Source organism: Pistacia vera, unplaced genomic scaffold, assembly GCF_008641045.1.
Source record: "Pistacia vera cultivar Batoury unplaced genomic scaffold, PisVer_v2 Contig57, whole genome shotgun sequence".
NCBI lineage: Eukaryota > Viridiplantae > Streptophyta > Magnoliopsida > Sapindales > Anacardiaceae > Pistacia > Pistacia vera.
In genome coordinates, this window is record NW_022196412.1 from 393,548 (window position 1) to 414,162 (window position 20,615).

At 36.4% G+C, this 20,615-nt stretch overlaps 3 protein-coding genes and 1 long non-coding RNA gene across 7 annotated transcripts; 2 read left to right on the forward strand and 2 right to left on the reverse strand.

The window, feature by feature from the left end:
- Positions 1–1,323: 1,323 nt before the first annotated feature.
- LOC116108834 (pentatricopeptide repeat-containing protein At1g74850, chloroplastic) lies at positions 1,324–6,652 on the reverse strand. The gene is made up of 4 exons (XM_031395068.1): positions 4,667–6,652; positions 3,205–3,519; positions 3,006–3,113; positions 1,324–2,122 (listed from the first exon to the last, which is right to left on the reverse strand). Exons 1-4 carry the CDS (start codon positions 6,514–6,516, stop codon positions 1,789–1,791), a joined length of 2,607 nt encoding a protein of 868 aa, XP_031250928.1. The 5' UTR covers positions 6,517–6,652; the 3' UTR covers positions 1,324–1,788.
- A 1,490-nt stretch (positions 6,653–8,142) lies between these two features.
- LOC116108848 lies at positions 8,143–12,743 on the forward strand. The gene is made up of 4 exons (XM_031395081.1): positions 8,143–8,322; positions 8,541–8,720; positions 10,136–11,485; positions 12,470–12,743. The coding sequence occupies exons 1-4, from the start codon at positions 8,308–8,310 to the stop codon at positions 12,524–12,526; spliced, it is 1,602 nt and encodes a 533-aa protein (XP_031250941.1). The 5' UTR covers positions 8,143–8,307; the 3' UTR covers positions 12,527–12,743.
- A 1,121-nt stretch (positions 12,744–13,864) lies between these two features.
- On the forward strand, positions 13,865–16,172 carry LOC116108838. The gene is made up of 2 exons (XR_004124686.1): positions 13,865–14,067; positions 15,862–16,172. It is a non-coding gene; the product is annotated as an uncharacterized LOC116108838 (long non-coding RNA).
- Positions 16,173–16,472: 300 nt separating this feature from the next.
- LOC116108819 (TORTIFOLIA1-like protein 3) lies at positions 16,473–20,605 on the reverse strand. 4 transcript variants are annotated; one of them, XM_031395050.1, is made up of 5 exons: positions 19,682–20,605; positions 19,483–19,591; positions 18,697–19,259; positions 17,665–18,078; positions 16,473–16,906 (listed from the first exon to the last, which is right to left on the reverse strand). In XM_031395050.1, exons 1-4 carry the CDS (start codon positions 20,444–20,446, stop codon positions 17,677–17,679), a joined length of 1,839 nt encoding a protein of 612 aa, XP_031250910.1. In that variant the 5' UTR covers positions 20,447–20,605; the 3' UTR covers positions 16,473–16,906; positions 17,665–17,676. The 4 variants fall into 4 exon arrangements, with proteins under 4 accessions (XP_031250910.1, XP_031250907.1, XP_031250908.1 ...); XM_031395047.1 differs by having other exon boundaries at positions 16,473–16,909; XM_031395048.1 differs by having other exon boundaries at positions 17,661–18,078.
- Positions 20,606–20,615: the final 10 nt, after the last annotated feature.

Consider the following 20,615-nt stretch of genomic DNA (forward strand, 5'->3'; position numbering starts at 1 on the left):
CAAACTAACCTCCTCCTTTATGAAAAGTTTTTTTAACTCAACGTGCGGTTCATTACATTTACAGAAAAACTGGTTTATCCCCTAATTACATGTCATGTTATAAAATGACTGCAAATATATAATTAAAAAATGAAAGATGAGAAGAGAGAGAATTAAGTCTTGAATGGGTCCTTTTGTTTAATCACTTTCATGGTGGGGTGCATCTGGGAGAATAAGCCAAGATAAGGTTTGTGGGTGCCACCTCTTCTCTCTTTCCTTACCCATTTTGACCTAACATTTTATCACAAGATGCTTCACATACTCGTTCTCTGCAACTTGGTGTCTCTGTCAAACTGATAAAGCTACCTAATTAATAAAAGATGGGTGAATACTAATTGAGCTTTCTGACACACAAAGGGATTATCGACCTTTTTGTATTCAACAGATGCAGGTTTTCTCTGTTCATAAACTTTTGCTTTGGCATTGTGGCGTGTGATTTGAATTCTCTTTTTCGTATCCAATGAATCCAGAATATCTACTAAGTTATTTCCTTGGTGTTAAAGTAATTCATCTATCCCTACACTTGGGAAACGAAAGATCCAACCTAATGATATTTCAAAACGAATTTTACTGTTTTGAGGATAAGATTTGAATGATGAATAAGTTGAACTCCCATATTGAAACCAAAATTGAAGGATAGATCTGTTTATGTATGTGCTTTTTGCTCTGTTAAATGCACAAAGGCTTCCAGTAGTTATAACCAGATCACATCACATTACCAAAAGAAATGGAAGAGAAGCATTATCAGTGCACCCAACCCAAGTGGAGCAGGACTCGTGCAAGGTGCTGAATAAGAAAACAAAACACTAAAATATGTGAAGTGGGTAAACATAATTGTTCAAAAATCTTTGCTAAATATGTTAAAATCTTATCTCTGTTTATCTCAAAGGCATGGTTTCCAGTTTTGTGTAATATGACTTCTTCATTAGTGGTCCATGGCTTTGTAGGTTTTCTCCCATTTTGGTTGACAAGAAATATTTCATTTTGATTTTGTTTCAGTGCACAGCCCCACATCAAACCAAGAATTTTTTATTCTCTTTCATGTGCTTGCAATTCTAAGCCTCTCAACATCACTGTCAAAAAGATTGCATTGAGACTAGATGAAGATCCTACTTCAGCAACAATTTGACACCTCTGACTAAGAAAGGTTTGGACACCATTACAACACTCACATCTGTGTGATGGAGCATATATCTCTAGTACAAATAATAAATATATAGCTTATAATTGCTTTCAGATATATTTATTAAATCATCATAAACCAATTATCAATTACCACTTGGGTTAGTAAAAAAAGGTTTGTAAAATTTGTTTGTCAGCGTAATATTGTCTTAGTACAAAATTTTGTCGTTGAATTAAAATTAAGAACATTGCCATGGAAACCTGTACACCTAAATTGAAGTACATGATATGTGAACAATGAGCTTTCTCTTTTCTGATTAGTCCTAAAATTTCCAAACCTTTCATCCCAGATTTTACATCACCCCTTTCATCATCCAAGCTCTCCTTGCTTTAAATTTGACCAGTAAACAATAATGCCCTGAGCTTCAACACTCTGCAATTTCACCTGCTTCTGGCACTGCATGAGCTGATATCAAACTTGTCACGAGCATAATTTTTTTCCTCCATGCAAACATCAAACGGTATAACAACATTCTTATACTCAACTGTTCCCTTTCTTTCAACTGTAAGTGGGAGACAGAGATCTTCCGAGCATTGAAAACTGATGAATGGATTTTGTATATCTATTTATACTGTGCTTGTCATAAGCTCTGTTCTCGTATTTCTTGTTTCAGAAGCAGAAGTATCATGTTGATCATTCTTTACATCTGTTGCAGATGTTTGTGTTCTGGGTGGAGAAAAGGGTGAGTTACTTAAAGTAATTATGTTATTCTTCGTAGACCCATTTGAAGATGATTCTATGCCTGTCAGAATTCGCTTGAGTTGAGACCGCTGGCAGATAATTCTTCCTTTATTCCATCCTGGGAAATTAAATAAAGGTGATACATCCTGCAGGAATGTGTAAGCAGCCTTCGCTATTGGATAATCTTGTGTGATTGAATTTCTCTCCATGTGTCCCCGTCTGATCAACAGAAGGTAGATCATCATTATAGAAAACTTAAAAATCATACAATTATGTCAAGTCTAATGAATTGTCAGCATATTGCAAAAGATACAATGGTCTGTATCCCTTTAAGGACATACTTGACTTGGAATTATAGGCTAAACCCCTAGTATTTTATACAGTGAAGTTAACATTTGCATCCCAACTCAACCATCTTCTAACCTAACAGGTTTCAACAACATGGGTCTACACCAAGTTCACTAATCACACAAGCAGTTCAGAAATTAGGCATATAGAATTTCCGCTGAGCTTAATCCCAATTAGTCAGCTTTCTGACCAAACAGGGGTGAATAATATAGGTCCATGTATCAAGCTGCAAATTTGAGTGGCCAGCCTATTGCACAACTGTCCAATTTGATTTTCAGGTAAGGTTCAATATTTGGCCTTTTGAGCTGGATTGGGTTTTACCATAGCATGGTCCACAGAGTCTGGCCCAGCACATGTTATGTAATATATCACAAATACCCTTAGGTCCAACCTTGGTTCTTTTATTGCACACATATAATTAGATATGCTACATGAAGAGGCAAAGGTACCTAAGACTGTTCATCCAAGAAAGAAGAAGAACAATGAGTATAGAGCAGCAGTTCGGACAACTGATGTGATAAGAAGTTAACGATGACAAAAGAGGCTGAAAAGACCATGAGTTAAGAAGTTATAAATTCAGAGATGACATGGCCCAAACATAACTAGACAACAAAGAAAAGGTTACAGGAACTCTCAACTGTTGTCTGGCAGAGTTGGGCTGGGCAAACATGACTCAGACAACCCAATCCAGTATTCTCTCCCTCAAAGAGGATAAAACAGAAATCATGATAGCTCTGAGGAAAAAACTACTTACACTACAACAACAGTTGCAAGTTGAGGAAGATCTTCGCCACTTGTGAACATCTCATACATATTGTTGAGCCAAACTGATATTGCTGTATATGCACTGCCTTCCCACATTCTGTAAAACAATCAACTTATAGATTAAAAGAAAATTACTATAAAATAAAAAATAAAAAAAAATTACTTGAGAAAGTAATTTTTCATGGTACCTGTGGATATCCACAGACCAAACAAGTCTGTTATTACGAAAAAGTTCAGGGAAAAGACCCCTCTTTGTGGCTTCATGAAGCACTCTTGCAGCCCGTTCTCTCTGGCCAAGCCACCAAAGTGCTTCCAAAAGTGCATTGTAGAACCTCATTCCCAAACCGCAACCTTCAGAGTTAAGTTTGTCAAAGACATACTCTACCATCTGCCAGTTAGACTCATCATCATATTCTCCCTTGATCATCTTCCCAGTTACTTGGTGGATATTTGACACTCTATTTGTGTACATCTCATCTAGTAATTCATAGGCATCGTCCCACCTGAATTAACGAGCTAAAGGGATCAGATATATTGCCAAAAAGGAAATAGGCGTAAACAGCTTATATCACATTTATAAATTACATGAATTAATTATAATGTCACAAGTTAATAAAAACTAAAACACACTACTTCTGCTTCTCTGGCATTTACAAATTAATTACAGTTGGCCAAGCTCAAAGATGTTATATGCAAATCAATAATTATTTAGCAGATATTCGTTTGCCAAATAGCCCTTACATCTCCCTTTATCATATAACTTTTTTCCAAACTTTAAGCATCACATCCATATGCAATATACATAGTTAAGTGATTTCTATAACTCAAATTTGGTGCACTTCAAGGCAATTTATCAAGATATAAGGACTTTCGTTAGCACTGACAGCCAAAACTTGAACAAAGATAGCTTATCTAAATCAGCAAGAAGTTGCATAAATTAAAGACCTACTGAATATGTATCAAGGCACAGAGAAGACAATATTAAGCAGTTAACGGAAAGTTTAAATTTCACATCCTGACGCCTAAAAAACTTCAAGTAAATTATTGGTATCTTTTGTGCAGTAGCACCACAATATTTACCGATCATGTAATGTTTCATAAAACATATCACAGGACGTAATACTCTTATAAGTTAACTTTCATGAAAGCATAGCATAGTAGCAAGCACATTGTTTTCTCATGCAACCTCACACAAAAAAGACTTCCAAATACTATTTCATTAATAAAAAGCTCAAAAGGATTAAGTTGACAACTTTTTAATCCTTTATGAGAAACAATAATCTGTGCTTGCCAAGCATACATTTCAACCACCAACCATATTCATTTTTATAATAAGTTTGAAAAGAAAGTATATAAATTAAATGTCTCAAATGTCATTAAGAAAAGAATTTGTCATGCAAAATGCGAGTTCATGGTTTTTGTTCACATAGACTTGTCCTTAGATTTTAACAACTTACTAAACTTCTAGATGAACAAGGTGTTAATATTGTATTCTATGATGAAATAAAATAACTTATATCTAAAATATCCACTATATAACAGGATCCCTAGTGTTCAAGTTCTTCACACATTCATGATCTTGAAAGAGAATAAATGCAATTATTGAGACATCTAACCCTTCATGAATGAATAAACCGAGTGAACACCAACCTGTTACTCTTTGCATAAACAGCCAGCATCATACAGTAGCACATAACATTGGGAAATATTCCGAAAGCTTTAATTTCCTGGAATTGTTCCTTACTCTCATCAACAAGGCCTGCGAAGCAGTAAACACTTAAAACTGCCTCAAGGGTCCTCTCATCAGGATCACATCTCACCTTTTCCATCTCAACATATGCCTTTATAGCTTCCTCAAACTGGCCTCCTTGCCTAAAAGATTCAATCACAGCATTGAAGGAATCCCGATTCCTTGAAACACCAGCCTCACCCATTCTTGACAAAATTGCCTCACACTCTTTGTACAGTCCACCTCTTGCAAAGGTATGCAGCACTGAGTTGAAAGTTTCAACAGTTGGGCTGCTCTGCATTTCATTCATTGTGTTAAAAGCAACAAGCGCTTCCTCATACAATGCAGCCTGTCCATATGCTTCAATAACACCAGTGTATGCCTTGGAACTTGGTACTATCCCTCTCTCATTCATGTAAAGTAAAATCTTCTTGACATCCTCATGTAGGCCTCCCTTCCCACAAGCAAAAATCAAACCCTCGTAAGTCTCCATATTCGGCTCAACATTCTCCTCTGCCATATCTTGAAACAAAGTTACCACCTCCTTAAAATACCCACCTTCTCCAAAAACCTGTATCAAAATATTATAAGTAGCTGCATTTGGCTCTGTATTACTCGCTTTCATCTCAAGGAAAAGCTCTCTCACATCATCATACCTCCCATTCCTCCCATACAAATTCAACAAAATACTATAAGTTGCAGCATTTGCAACACACCCTGCTGCCTGCATCTGCCTAAACACTCCCATGGCCTCCTTTATCGACCCCATTTTCGCATGCGCCTCCAATAACACATTATACGATGTTACATCCGGTAAATTCCCTCCTACCTCCATCTGCCCAAGGAGCTCCGAAACCTTTTCTAGTTTCCCCAATTTCCCAAACGTCTCAACGAGATAACTATATGTCGTTAAATCAGGCAATACCCCACCTTCATTCATTGTCCTGAAAACCATCTCCGCCTCATCACCTAAACCTCTAGCACCACAAGCACTTAACAATGTATTATAAGTCACAATATCAGGTTGTATCCCTTCATGTCTCATTTCCGCAAATAATCCTAATAAACCCTCCCAATCTAATCCTCCCCTCGCACAAGCATTGATCACAGTATTATAAGTCAAAATATTAGGCAAAATCTTTTCTCTTTTCATTCTCTCTAAGAGTTCAAGAGATGTTTCATACTGACCGTGACGCCCGTACGCATTAATCAAAGCTGTGTAAGAGAAAACACTTCGCGGCACGCCTTGACTGGGCATTTCCTCGAAAATCTCAGCCGATTTCTCGAGCAAATTCTCGCGCCCTAACAAACTTATCATTATCGTGTATATTTGTTCGTTCGGTTTGCACCAGATCTGTCTCTGCATATATTTAAATAAACGAAGCGAGCGTTGCCAGTCGCCGCGTTGAGCGAATTCCTTGAAGACCAAAGCGAAGTCGTTCAAGGAAAGCTTGTTTTTGAATAAATCGAGGCATCGCGCGATACTGCCACGCGGCGGGAGGGAGCTAAGCTTGTTGATTAGGGTTTCAACGTCGTAGCTATACTTTCCTTTCTGGACGACGACAGAGGGATTGCCGAGGACCAACTCTTTCGGCTTGGCTCGGACTTTCACGGCGAGGGAAGAGAATCCCCGGTCTCCAACGAGGAATATCCGGTGTCCGTATAAGAGTTGTTTGTCACCGGAGAGGAATCTCCGTTGAATGGGGAAATTGAATTGGTAAGGCTTCAAATCTGGTTTCAGAAGTGAAGGATTGGGTATCGAGAGGGTCATCTTGGTGAAATAACTTGCATGGGCTTCGAGAAAATAAAGGAAATGAACTTTTGGGGTGGACTGTTGAGATTTTCTAGCGAATTTTAACGGGAAAGTTACAGGGAAGAAGGGGGTTGGGTTTAAGTGTTAGAACAAGCTCTTGAAGAAAGACACGTGGAGTTTTTGTGGATAACAGGAAAAGGGATATTGGAGGAGGTTTAAGAACCCTGATCCAGTACCCAAATCCGAAGGTTTGACCCGATATTAAGCTAGTTTTTGGCGGTAAATGATTTTTAAACGACAGAGTGACTAAAATGTTTATGATAATAGCAATTATAATTTTTTGTTTATATATAAAGTAACATAAATATAAAATCCTTCAATAATTGACTTGATTTATTTCAAGTTAAAACCAATGGCACCCTTTTATTTTACTATATTTTGAAATCAACAAGTAATATATCTCAAAGAATAATGATATTTATAAGCAAAATAAATTATGTGTATATAAATTTAAAATTGAAATCTTATATTATATCCAACTAATATGATAATTGATTTGATAAGTTAAGTCATTTATCTCATTATATTTTAAATAACAACATATTATTAAATTAAATATCATCTGTAAATATAATATTATTGAAAGAAACGTAACTTATAACCTTTTATCTTTAATATTTGTGAAAACACATAAGTGCCATTTAATAAGAATTAGGAATTAGTTTGAGTAATAGTTTTTTTTGGATAAATAGTTTAAGTAATAGTTGTGTATGAAGAATTTGACTCTTCATTATTTATTATTATTATTCTTTTAATATTAAGTATCTAAATATTATAATCCCAAACTATCAATAATATATTCTTAAATCACCACTGGGTGATGGCACAATGGTATGCGAGTAAAAAGAAGTTTTATAAATTTTTGAATTCAAGTCTTCTTAAACACTAATAGAGATGGGTACTGGACTCTTATTTAACTGTTTCTTCCAGAGTCCTGAAGAATTAGTTGAAATACACATAAATTGTCAGACACCTCGGTGATTAAAAAAAATATTGTTATATATTATATAAATACTATATTATAATTTGGGTCACTATTGAGGGATTTGCCATTTTTATTTTATTTTATTTTATGATTACAATATATTTTGAAATCAATTAGGGGATATAATCTTGAAAATTAATTCCCCATAATTTACATATCTAATAAACCCTCAACAAAATCCAAAGATTAATTAATTAATAGAAAATTAATCTTTTTCTTTTTTGATAATTTATAGTTAGCTGTTATGACATTTGAGAGCGCATTCTGTTAAAACAGTGACGAGGTTGACAACTCAAAAAACCTAAACAACTCTTGTTAAGATTCTCAAAACCCAACCACCTTTTTCACATAAACGGCCTAATCTTCTGTTCGCTACCCACCCCTAGGCCGCAATCACCACTGCCCAACTGTCACACTTCACTTTTCTCAATGCACCTCTTCCCAAAATCACAATATCTTTTTGCCACGTGTCATAAATTCCAGTGTACGCATCAGCTTCACTCCACTACGCGAGCCCCCGCCTTTTGCCTCGCGCCATAAAACCGAACGGAGTTAACGGTTTGTCTTCTCACGGGGAGTCTTGAGTTTGATGAACTAACGAGGGTATTTTGGTAAAATGGACTGAATTTTCAGTCGTAACAGACAGCTGCTAAGGGAAAGCGAAAATAAAACAAAACCATCTCCCTTGTTTCTGTTGTCTAAGCTTTGGTTGAAAGCGAAACGGCAAAACATCACTGTGTTATGCATTTCACTGACCTTAGATAATGTCCGATTCTGAGGTAAATTTTTTCTTTTAAACCCTTTTGTGAACATCTCACTGACTACTAGCGCATCAGTTTGATATTTTGCGGTTTTCTTTTTCTTTGGTGGGGTTTGGGGTTCAGGGTTGATCCTGATTTGTGTGTGTAGTTAAGTTATGTGTTTTAAAGAGTGTTTTTTTTTTAGGGTTTTGTCTGATTTTGACTATAATATTTGGTGTGTGTTGGTTTTGTGGTAGCATAAACTGATGGCCTTGAAGAAGGCGTATGCGGATATAATTTTAAACACGGCGAAAGAGGCGGGGGCGAGGATAATGGTGTCGGAGAGGAAAGCGATGAGGTATCAGAGGGAGCTGTTTTCGGCCAAAGAAGACTCGTTGCGTATGCTGCTTAGGCTTAAGCAAATGTTGGATACTAAGGTATTCTGGTTTTTTTTTTTTTTTTTTTTTTTTGTCTCCAATGGGATTGTATTAATCTTGTTTTGCTGTTTTGGTGTTCGTGGGAGTTGATGAAGGGTTCCATCTGTTTGGTGGTTGCGTGTTGTTATGTGGGTTTGGTGTTAATTGTTGTTTGGTGATGGAACTTCTAATTTAATTCGTTTAATTGATTCATTTTATTGGGGTGTTGCTGTGTTATCTTATTTTTTTAATTTGGCTTGTCTTGCTGGTGTGTCTCTTATGATTGATAATCTGTTGTGTTGTTTTTGCTTTACATTGTAGAGAGTATTTCATTGTATATGGTTTCTTTTTCTTTCCATTTTTTGCAAAAAAATAAATCCCAGGCATGCGGTGAATCGGATACAATGTGTGACATTGAGGTTTTCACTTTTCCGTTAATGATTGTTTCCATAGGCAGTCTTATATTGGAGCATGGTTTTTCTATTCTTTTTGTCAGTTAATGATGGATTCTATTGGTTTATATTGTATTTTAATAATGGTGATGGCATGTATAATGTCTTATACCCTTTTCATTGTCCTATTGCTGGAATTTTCCTGGAGAGAATGTTAAAATGATATTCCAATTCTGTTATTACAGGAGTTTTAATCATCTTAAAATCATATCATTGTGTAAATTTTCTATCTTCATTCACCAAAAATTATCCTGTTAGAGTTTCGTTGTGTTCATCAAATAGTTATTCTCTTATTTCTTATATTTTGGTCTTCACCCTGCGTGTGCTTGTATTTGGAAGGAATTCAGGTGGGATTGGGGATAAGCCGTATTATAAAAGTTGTCTAGATAGCACTGTTATTCATTCTAATATTAGAGCGATATTTATATGTCTTTCTTGTCTGATTACTTTTAGAAACTGAAGAACAGAGGCAGTTTGGTTCCTTCTTTTTTCTTTTCTCCTATGGTTCTATCTTGTTTCATTCTTATTGCCTAATATATTATCTCAACTACATATTTTTAAGTTGCTTGCTTGAAAGAGCATTTCTGCAGTCTCAACCTTGACTCAAGACTGAATTGACAGAAAACAAAAAGTGGGTGCATGGCTTATTGCAAATTTCTCTATGTTCGGCTACAATTACTTTGTTATGTGCTTTGACATTGTTATATTATCTATTGTCCCATTTATATGTTTTCAGAGAATATTTTGTGTTGCCACATGGTCTAAAGTGGTAAAATGGATTACTGATTCTTGAGATAGCAGGAAGAACGGGGAAAGAGGCTTATTGAGTTGGGTTGAATTAAGCAACATAGTGAGGTCATTGGAGGCCAATCTTCCGTTTGATAGTTTCAGCCCATTTTGCGCTCTCTATTTTGAACTCTTGCTTATGTTTTCAGCTTGTGTAAGACAGCTAATAGAATTAAACTAATGGTGCATTAATTATAGGTTAATGAAGCACAGGTAGCAGCCTTGTGTCAACAAAGAAAGATAGACGAACTTGAAGCACAACTTGGTGAAGCAGAAGATATAGTAAAAGAGCTTAGAACAGAGTTGAGAGAAGCACAAGATGAATTGGAGAGGGCAACAAATAATCAAATGCGGCTTTTGGATGAACAAAATTCCTATGGTGATGTTGCTACTATGATGACAGCATCACTAGACAACAGACTCAATACTTCTGAGACTGTGGTGTCTTCTCTACCTGATGCAATATCTGAATTGGTTGTGACTTCTGATGTGAGGAATTCACCTTTGAAGATGACATTTGAGGGGAACCAATGTTATGGTGAAAACGGTTCTCATAAAGATAATTGTTTTTTTTGCAACTCTGACTTTGCCTCTATAGTTATGAGAAGAAAAGAGCCTAAGCTTTACAGGAATGGGTGCACTCAGAGAATTCATGCATTTGAAAGGAACCTCTTAGATGGAAATTTGTCTCTTCCTGGGCAAGTAGATGATGTAAAAAATGGAACCTCTATTGTAGAAGATGAAGATGTGTGCAAAAACCTTGACACTGGGCCTGATAAAATGTATGGAGTAGAGAATGATCCAGATGAATTCAAAATGATGGAGGGAAATAGCAACTGCATTTCAGTTCATGCTTTGAAGTCCTTTTGCTGGAAGAGAAAGAGAGCTGCTAGATATAAGAAAAGAAAAGGTTTCTTTTGGAATTTTCCAGATGAGATCGTAGAAACAACACAAGAAAATGATCTTTCCTGCCCCAGGAGTTTCCCTGCTGCAGTTGGTAAAGGTGTCCAACTTGAGGATTCTAAGATATTTGAATCTAAAGCTGAGAAGGATTTGGAATCTCTGTCGACCCTGCAATTACTGTCAGATAATACTAAGACGATTCTTCAGTCAGGATGTGCAGAAGTTATTGAAAGTGATTTAGAGTTTCGCAATGCTTGTACTGTTCAAACCCTAGCAAACAGTGATGACTTGTTGATAGATACATTAGAGTTGGCAAGACAGGAATGTGGATCTGTAGAGAGTTCTGAGGTTCCCGCTTGCAGTACAGATGTTCAAGCTGTTAATATGTCTTCAGTAAATACAGATCTTAAAGTGTCTAATTTAACTGAAAGGATTCCTACTCAACCTTTAAATGCTAAATTTCTCAAGTACACATTCCAAAGGAAGCGGAAGAAGGAGTCTTTGAGTGGTTATGATGGGAATTCTTCTGCTGAAGAAAGCATTGTGAAGACAAAGATGGGGGAGAAGCAAAATGGTTCTTTGGAGTCACAGAAGCCAACTGAATCATCTCGAGATAGTCGACGACTAGCGCAAGTTGCTCGTCAGGTTGGCTATATGTTTATTCATGTTTCTGCATTGTGTTTGTATGCATGTATTTGGAGTATTTTTTCATGTGAGTACTCATCTAGAAATGATAATATCTTTAACAGTTCTGGGGCTGTGATGAACTGTGGCTCAACTGGGATATTAGCTAGTATTTTTTTTTTCTTTTTTCTGAATATACTAATGCCTTTGTTTAATAATCAATTTGTGAATGTCATCTGAATTGCTGATGATGGATCATAGATTTATTTAATTCACATGTTTGCTTGAGGCTTCCAATAACGTGCCATTAGTACAGTCATAAGTTCTGATCGATATCTGATAAGTAATATTCTTGTAGATCCAAAATCTCTCTTTCCATTTTCCCTTTATTTCTTAAATTTCTGGAAAAATAGGCTGATTTATCCATTTTATTACCAGCAAAAACATCAAAATGGTAAGTCTGAGCTGTCAAAAGCAAGTGCATTGTTGAGCCTTGAGAATGGTTGCTTCGTTTCTTGTCAGCGTATTCATGCTTCATCTCTATATCTTGCATTCCTTTTCTATCCACTTTTCTTTTTGTGTGTGTCAAGGCGGGTGTCGTATTTTAGTAATTGAGGATTGTTCTCATCAGGTTTAAGTTGTGTCGCAGTTTTGCTTGACTCACATGAAGCAGGTGGATGATGAGAGAGAACTTCTGCTTTTTGAAGCATTTCTTTTTCAATATCCATTAGTAATAACAGGAAAACATGCAGAAAAGTACATGTTTGCTATTGACTTTGGACTGTCTCATCCGAAAACAAACTTCTATTCTATGTGGCTTTTGATTATTCCACTGAAACTATATTTGAAGTTCCTTGCCTATAGAATTAACATCTTCTGATGACCTGGTCGCCTTTTTTTGTCCTAATCATGATATTATATATGGCTAAGTTGCTTGACAATTATTATGTTTTCTTATCATGTTACATATCGTTTAGAATTAATCACTAAATTTCTCTTTCGCAGCTTATATCTCTGTCCGAGAAGAAGTGCTGTATTCGCCTGAATGGAGCACAAAATTGACCCCTGACCCTCTTCAATGTAGCTCAGAAGATGGTTTTTTGTGAAACAATCCTGATGAGCAGGCTGCAGATTATCAACAAGGGAGAGCTATGTTCCCAACTTTATAATATATAGACATTATATTATCATCAAGAAATCATAATTGTTGTACTTCTCTAATGGTGCATTATATTATATTTAAGTAGTCAAATGAAACTATTTGAGGCATTTCCATGAAAGCGATTATTAAAATTGTTACTTGGTATGTTCTAGTATCCAGATAATCCATGACTGCTGCTTAACTCTCAATTTCTTGATTCTGAGATCAAGTCGCTAGGTCCTGGAATTTTATGCCATAACATGAATTGAGAACTTGCATATCCTCAAATGCTACCAGTTTGTTATTTTCAGTTGCTTGCACTAGCAAATGACTCAATTCATAACTGAATTTGCCGACCAAAAGATGAGCAGAATAGCGTTTACAACCTGTTTTCAAAATCATTTGTAATTGGTTTGAGGAAATTGTATTGAAAATAAGTTTTGTGTAAGGGTATATATTAGACAATGTTTACTTTTTTCAATGTATTTTATATATAAAAAAACTAATTTCTAATACAATGATACAATAAACTTGAGAGGGGTAATTGTGTTTTTATATAAGATCTTGGTGTTAAAATTTGAGGCAAAGAAAAGAGACGTGAGGAAATTATTAACTCCTTAATTCTGATATTTTTGCTTCATAAGACTGAAAGAAATGAATCAAAAAATATAATTTTTGTATACAGAAAGTATAACCAATTGAGAAATAAATAAATTAACTATTTTTGGGTGATCAAGTTGTTTGATAGGAACTCTTGAGTGTATTACTCAAGAGATTCTGAGTTCGAGTTTCTCCACGGTCCCTAATAGAGGTAGCCATTAAAACTCTTATCCAGTCTGTAGTTTCAGAGTCTGGAGGATTAATTAGGATCCCAAAAAATTAATTGAAGTATAAGTAAACTGACTCAGACCTCAGACCTCCAATCATATTAAAAAAAAATTAATTAATTAACTAACTTGGTGCAAAATATAAGCTCCCTGGAGAGAAACAAAACCCCATCAAAATATATGTTTATGTAACGGGATATTTGTATAAATTTTTTGTATAAACAAAAGAGAGTTTATATAAACTTACGTGATACATCATGTGTGTACATATAAGAGCCCGTATAATATTAATGTAACGTTTAAATTAGGTGGGTTAAATAATACATGGTGCGCTTTGTGATGTACCATATAAGTTTGTACAAAGGTACAAAGAGTTTGTACAAATAGATTACCTTGTATAATACGTGCTGGGAACAAAAATACAATCTTGATCTGGAACCAAAATTATAAAACCCTTTTGGTTTTTGGTTGCCGGTTGAGAGTGAGAAGTTCAAGTGAAGATGGGAGTGGCAAGCAAAGCAGGAGATTTGATATTCAAAGCGTTCACAGCTGGTCTTGGTGTTGCCACCATTTATCTCACCGCTACTTTCTCTGTTAATGTCTACAGAGGCCTCGCTTGGCATAACGCTCAATCGGTAACTACCCATTCCCTTTCTCGCTTTCAGAAAGCAATTCACTGTATATATGTTCATCAAGCCCTAGGTTTTTATTGCTATATCTGATATGAAGTGGGTGGCCTTGTTTTTTGTTACCATTTTCTTGTCGAATTTGATGTTTTAAATTTGTAGTTTTCGATTTCGTTTGTTTGGTTCATGATTGTGCCGGCTAAGACCTGTATTACACAAACTTCCTTCGCTCTGTGTTTATATATGTTACAGCACCTTTTTGTTTTAGTCTTTAATAAGTTTATTTTCCAATTATTATTTACTTATTATAAGGATTATTATTTACTTTCCGATTATCAATTTCCTAGTCAGATTTTGTAAGGCAAACTCTAGCCTATATAAGTTTATACGGTGAGTAGTGGAGACTTAAAGTTGATTATTTAATATAAATTTTAGTATTTTTCTTCTTTATTTGCATCTTCTTCCTGGGTCATTAGAATATAGAAAACAAAAGAAAAAAAAAAAAAAAAAAGCAGATATGTAGCTTACTTTTAGAAGTTAGAAGAAATCTAAATCGGTTCATGGCCTGCTGTGGCAATATTGAGGTATTTACTTGGTACTGAATAGTCTTGGCTTTACAGGTCTCTTGTAGGGAAAGGTTTCACAAATTTGGCTGTGAAAAACTATAGGACTTGGAATTTGGAATTTTGTTTAATAATATGTGAATGCTGGGGAATGGAGCAAGGTATCTGAGTGATTTTTATAACTATCTACTCTTATGTGTAAAACCCTTGATGCACACTTCAGTGCTCAAGAGCTAGATGTTAGTTGTGATCTTGCATCATTTCAAGGTCTAGTTATAGCCCTGAAGTTTTCTATGTTTATTTGATGTTTTTGACAACTTCACAAACAACAAAAACGTGAGTAGCCAATCCTGGTCTGAGTAAAAGAGCATTGGGATGGTTGATATTTTAATGGTTTTGGCCTATACATGCTTTTTTTTTTTTTTATTGATAAATAGAATTTTCATTTCAAGTAAAGTTGTATATTTGTCAAAACCTTTACAGTAGCCTATTGGATATCATCAATTGCATTTATGAAACTGCTATTTGTTTTAAGTTTAGCTGTTGGAAACTTGGCATGAAATACCACTACTCGTGAGTTCCTAAACCAAGGCCTTAGAGAGAATTTGAAAACCTACCTAGACTGGGAATCTGAACTGTGAACAAATAGTTTTTGGGAAAATATTGAAGTGCTTTAGATGCTATATTAAGAGTCTTCATGTTTACCTTGAATTGTATGTCTAAATTAATTTATTGCTACCGTCCACGCATTTTGGTTGTACATTTTAATAGTTCTCTGTCATTTTGATTCTTATATGTAGTGAAGATTAACTATTGAAATGGTCATGGGTCTTTAATATGTGTTACAAGGAAGTGAAATGCTTTTGGTAGTTTGCTTGATTACAGAATAACACCATCCCCTCCATTCTTGTTTTACCACCCTACCTAATAATAGTATTAGTTATACTCTTAGGTATTAAAATGTTTGTGTGGTAGCTTGCAAGACTTTGGAACAAAACATGTGCTCCTCTCTTTGTTTGTATATTATGATGCTGCATTTGGATTTAACCGAACACGTGCTGATTATGAAGTGATGAAAGCTGTTATTCTTTGATATCCTTATGTTTATTTTTGTTTTCAATATATGCTGAAAGAGTAATGTGTACAAGTTCTATCACTTAATGTCATAGCTTGTTATTTTCATTGGTTGCTTCTGCCAAGTTAATTTGATTGAGATCTGAGATTGAGCATTTTTCTACAGAAACCTGAGAAGCCGGACTCCAGTGAGTAATCCCCTTGAGTCTGTGCTGCAATCCGAGGTTGAAAGATGTTACATGTTTTCCCTCATGAAATTAAAATGTATACTTTAAGCATATCTTCAATTTTTCCTTTCACTCAGGTATGAGATTCAGTTTCTAAAACCATAGAGTTCTCAGTTATTGAAAATGTATTAACTTTAAATTTTAAATGATTTCATTCGAGTATTTATCTGCTATTCTATTGCCCCATGTTGGGAATGTAATGCTACTGGATGTTGCAATAAAACTGAGGAATATCCATTTTTGAGATTAAGAGTGAGTGACTGTGTAGATATGGGGTTTGGGGTTTGATCACAACTCTGACTCATTTGAAGAAAATAGGTTCTTGAAGTTCCTGAATTTTATTAATCTTTTCTCTTCTTCTATAAAAATCTAATATAATTAGATGGGTTTTAATGCTTTAGGATAAATATTCTAGATTAAATTTTTTAATAATTCGACCTCATTATAGACAGTATTAGAGTCACAGGAGCCATCATATCGACAATGCAGCCTGCATTCTTCTGCATGGTGGTCTTTTATTTTATGTAAGCTACAGGGGTATGCTTAAAGATATTATCATTAATCACGATCATCACTTTCAATTCATATCAAGTAATATCCAAAGCAAGAACAACAAAAGAAAATGACTTGGTAACCATCAATGGGAGGAGATAAAGGCTGCCCTAATCTATACACATCTCACACTTTAATATGGTGGTGGCGGCCTGGTGGAAACATTTGGTGTAAAGTGAAGTCTCTTCTTTCCGTTTTCAATATACTTGCAAAATAAGTAAAAAAAGAATGCTAATCTAATTCAAGAATTATTCAATAAATATGCTTTTTTCTTGGTCCCCCGAGTGCTGACTGAGGGGACTACTTTCATGGTTAAGTAAAAAAGAAAAAGAAAATTCTGTATCCATGTCCAGTAATGGGCCTCTGACATAGAATCATCTTCACCTACTATCACGCGTCTAATGATTTCTTCATGACCTCCCAGCTTTGCACCTGCTACACAATTAGGAAATTACAAATCAAATGGTTAGCAGGAGTCACAGGATTTGATCTCAGCTTTGAATAGAAAAGGGAAACAATATACTATACGCCCAACTTGGCATTATAAAAGACCATGGCAGAAACTTCATGGAAAACGGCATCCATGTGAATTGACTATTGAGCCAGCTGGACAGCAGAAATTTATTTAGGAAAAGTTATGGGTCCTTTTGTGAAAAAAGCATTATAGAAAACCTCCAAATATTTGGTTGAGGTAATAACACTATTTTGCTAGGCTGGCGGAGCCCTTTGATAAAATAAAAAAAAAAACAAAGAAAGAAAAAACAACTATTGAGGCTTGAGGACTATCTCACAGGAAATCCCTATTTAGATCAAACCATCTTTCGGATGTCCTCCCACCTATCAGGGCTTATCATCAATTGCAAAGATGGCATGTCAATGCATGGCCCGACAAAGATAGACATCGGGAAGGTATATACTCCTAACATGAAATATCTTAGACAAATCCATATTCAAGAAGGTTTTGTGGAGGGTTCTAACTATACAAATCTTTTGTTAAGGGCAATGCATTTCAAAGGGGACGGACAGGGGGAAAAGAGAACCCCTGAACTATGCTGTATTGCGTCATGCATGTACCTATTACCTGGCAGTTTAGCGAGATTATGAAAAAGAAAAAGAACAAATAAAAAAGGAAACCATGAGACTGCATGAAAATCAAAGGGCCAAAATCTATTTTATTTTATAATACCTACAGATTCCACTAGTTACTGATGTGCCACCTCTGATACACCCCTTGAGTCGGCGCAAATTTCTGCTAGTGGATTCACAATGAATCCACCACCCTGATACCTCAACCCATGATTCTGCAACTTAAGCATTTCAGAATTGCCATTAATATCAGTTCTGTGACGCATGGCACTCGATAAGGTGCCACCAGGAGTAGTAAATCTTGAGGTTGAACTTCGGCCTTCTGTCTTCCTCCAGAATTTGGAGCTTAAAAAATCTGCACCTGGTAGCATACAACATGTGATTCCCTGGGAGCCAGTTTTGGTCATCCTTCCAGTTGATACAGCCAAGTCATACGATATCTCATCCAGTGCCAGCTCAAGGCCATGAACACGTGTCTCCAAAGAGTTCATCCCATTTTGTGTGCTACCAATGAATCTCTATACGTATGGAGGAAATATGAGCCACAAGTGAGAAGAAACATTCATCAAAATGCACTGAGAATTGATTCAGAAGTACATATATACTAGAACTCTCATATACAATTTCAGATCTTAAAAGTATTGACACATGCATGCTCAGATTGTATGGAACTAGAGTAAATTGTATAAGTTTTCAAATATCGTAACTTAGAATCCAACTATGGTACACTTATTTTGAATTATTGAAAGAGCATTTGAACCTAATTAATCATCATTCTTTAAGTCCAATGATGAAGAATTATAAAATCTAGAAGCAATCAAAGACTATAAGGACAATAATTCAATTTCATAGAATTATTTGTCCTCCATATTACATCTGTCAAGCTTACACCCGATCAAGTGTGGATAATTAAGTGGCAGGTTTATTGTAATTCACTGATATTGTCATTTAAGGATGCCACCAGTGATGACAAAGTTTGTCTAACATAACATGGTTTCGTATGTAAGGTAAGGTTCAATGAAACGAAGAACAACTCTCTAACACATATTACTTGATAAATAGGTGTAAACAGATGTATTAGACGGTAAAATATCAAGCTAAGAATGAAGTCAAATTTCCAGGCATTATAAACTAACCTGAAGGAGATCTAGCAGACTGGACTGCTGTTTTTCAATCTGAACAAGTTGATTGCGGATCAAAGATAAATCTTCACAGTCTTTATGATTCGTGTGTAGATTCTCGCAGTTATTACTTACTACAACAGTATCTTCATGGCTCTCCTCATGATATGGAGCCACCCGAGATCCAGACCTCAACCCTCCAAATTTTTGCACCTTGTCATCAGAACTCTTATTGAAAAGGCCACGTCTTGTATCAGGCTTTGGAAGCCTAGCATTCTCATTGTTCCTTCTTTCTGAGATGTTCCCATCTCTCTCCTTGACATCATCCTCATGAGCATCCGTCAAAGAAGCAGAACCCGGAACAGAAATATCGACTTTCCAGTTGGAAGGTTTTTTATGCTCCAGCTTTTGGAAGATTGCCGGACTTGTTTTCTTCAAGGGACCTCTCTTCCTGGTAGTGGTTGCAAATGAACTATCAGGTGGAGTTGACTTGCCAGCTGGAATCGATTTCCTCTTCAACTCAAGACCTGCGGTGAAATTCTTGGACCCGGCTGGATATCTTCCATCACTTGAATTTTCTAATCCCCATCAACATAAAAGCGAAAAAAAAAAAATCAGACAAATGATCAATCAAAAAAAGAGAACATGCAACATAGCATAAATCATCTTAAAGCAAATCCAAATAACAATTCGGCGAGAAATTGCAAATTCAGATCTTTTAGTTCCCTCAACAAATCTAAAACAGATGATTCAATTCTTCAAAAGATCTAAGATTTCTCAATCATGAATGTAAAAAAATACCTTTAGATGAACAATGCGATTGCAGTGGCGGAGACACCTGCTCCGATATATCTGGAACTTGTTTCCATGCCTCTATCATCTGATTCATAACCTCCCTAACAGCCTTTACCTTTATAAAAAAATTAAAAATTAAAAAACCATAAAATTTCAACAGCAACTATATAATTAACACTAAAACTAAAAGATAGTAAATTCAAACCTTATCAAATCTCCTACTCTCAAAAACTTTCAAGCAATTGGCCTTAAACTCTGCCACCGAATCCTTCTCCACCGCCGCCAACCTCCACAGCGCCTCCGCTGCCGCTTTTCTCGCCGCCCAGTCATCACTACTCAAAAACCCAAGCAAACAGCTCACCAGCCCCTTCAGCCCCTCCCCGCCAGCCGCACCAGATCCGATAACACTCCCAACCACCACCAAAGCTGCCGCCTTGGCCTTGAACCCTTCATTCTTCACCAACCTCTCCAATCTCGCCAACATCCTCTCCAGCCTCCCCGCCTCTGGATCCGGCGCCGCATCGATAGCCGCCGCAAGGCACAGTGCCGCACCGACCTGCGCGTTCATATCCTGCTCCGTGAAAAGCGCGTCGGACAGCAACTTCAAAATAGTGACGAATGCCGACGCACTGACACGTGACGAGAGAGACGAAATTGTGCTTATGCACGTGGCCTGGATGGAGGAATTCTTGTCACGGAAATTGCGTGTGAAATTGTTGACGATCTTGGTGACGTAAGGCGAAAGATTGTGGGACGACGACAGAGTGGCGATGACATGGATGCATTCTTTTCTGACTCCCGGTTTATCGGAGGAATTCGTAGAAAGAATGCAGGAGAGAAATGTCGGGAGCAGAACCGTGTCCAACGTGGAGGCTATTGAGTCCAGTTCGGTTGCCGCTTGTGAATACGTGTCACGGTCGGAGAGTTTTGTCAGTAAACCGTACACTTTGAGCTTGAGAGGTTGAGCCATTTCGGTTTGTGGTGAATGTAACTTTTTAGAAGCTTCGGGGAAGAGGAGGTGGTGCCGCCGGGATCTCAGGAACCGCTGGTAACATTTGGCGGTGGTGAGTGTCAGTGAAAGAAGGACAGTTGTGTTTTGAGTAATTTGTGTGTGCGCTTTTTAAAAGTTGGAAGGAAAA

Excerpts from the sequence above, each read along its gene's own strand:
- LOC116108834 (XM_031395068.1), bottom strand. The coding sequence starts at position 6,516 with ATGACCCTCTCGATACCCAATCCTTCACTTCTGAAACCAGATTTGAAG. Across the intron at positions 3,520-4,666 it reads GTTTATGCAAAGAGTAACAG|GTGGGACGATGCCTATGAAT; the intron begins GTTGGTGTTCAC and ends TCGTTAATTCAG. Across the intron at positions 2,123-3,005 it reads CTTGCAACTGTTGTTGTAGT|ACGGGGACACATGGAGAGAA; the intron begins GTAAGTAGTTTT and ends TCTGTTGATCAG.
- LOC116108819 (XM_031395050.1), bottom strand. The coding sequence starts at position 20,446 with ATGGCTCAACCTCTCAAGCTCAAAGTGTACGGTTTACTGACAAAACTC. Across the intron at positions 19,592-19,681 it reads AGAGTAGGAGATTTGATAAG|GTAAAGGCTGTTAGGGAGGT; the intron begins GTTTGAATTTAC and ends TTTTTTATAAAG. Across the intron at positions 18,079-18,696 it reads GTCTGCTAGATCTCCTTCAG|AGATTCATTGGTAGCACACA; the intron begins GTTAGTTTATAA and ends CCATACGTATAG.
- LOC116108848 (XM_031395081.1), top strand. Across the intron at positions 8,721-10,135 it reads AGCAAATGTTGGATACTAAG|GTTAATGAAGCACAGGTAGC; the intron begins GTATTCTGGTTT and ends CATTAATTATAG. Across the intron at positions 11,486-12,469 it reads TAGCGCAAGTTGCTCGTCAG|CTTATATCTCTGTCCGAGAA; the intron begins GTTGGCTATATG and ends TCTCTTTCGCAG.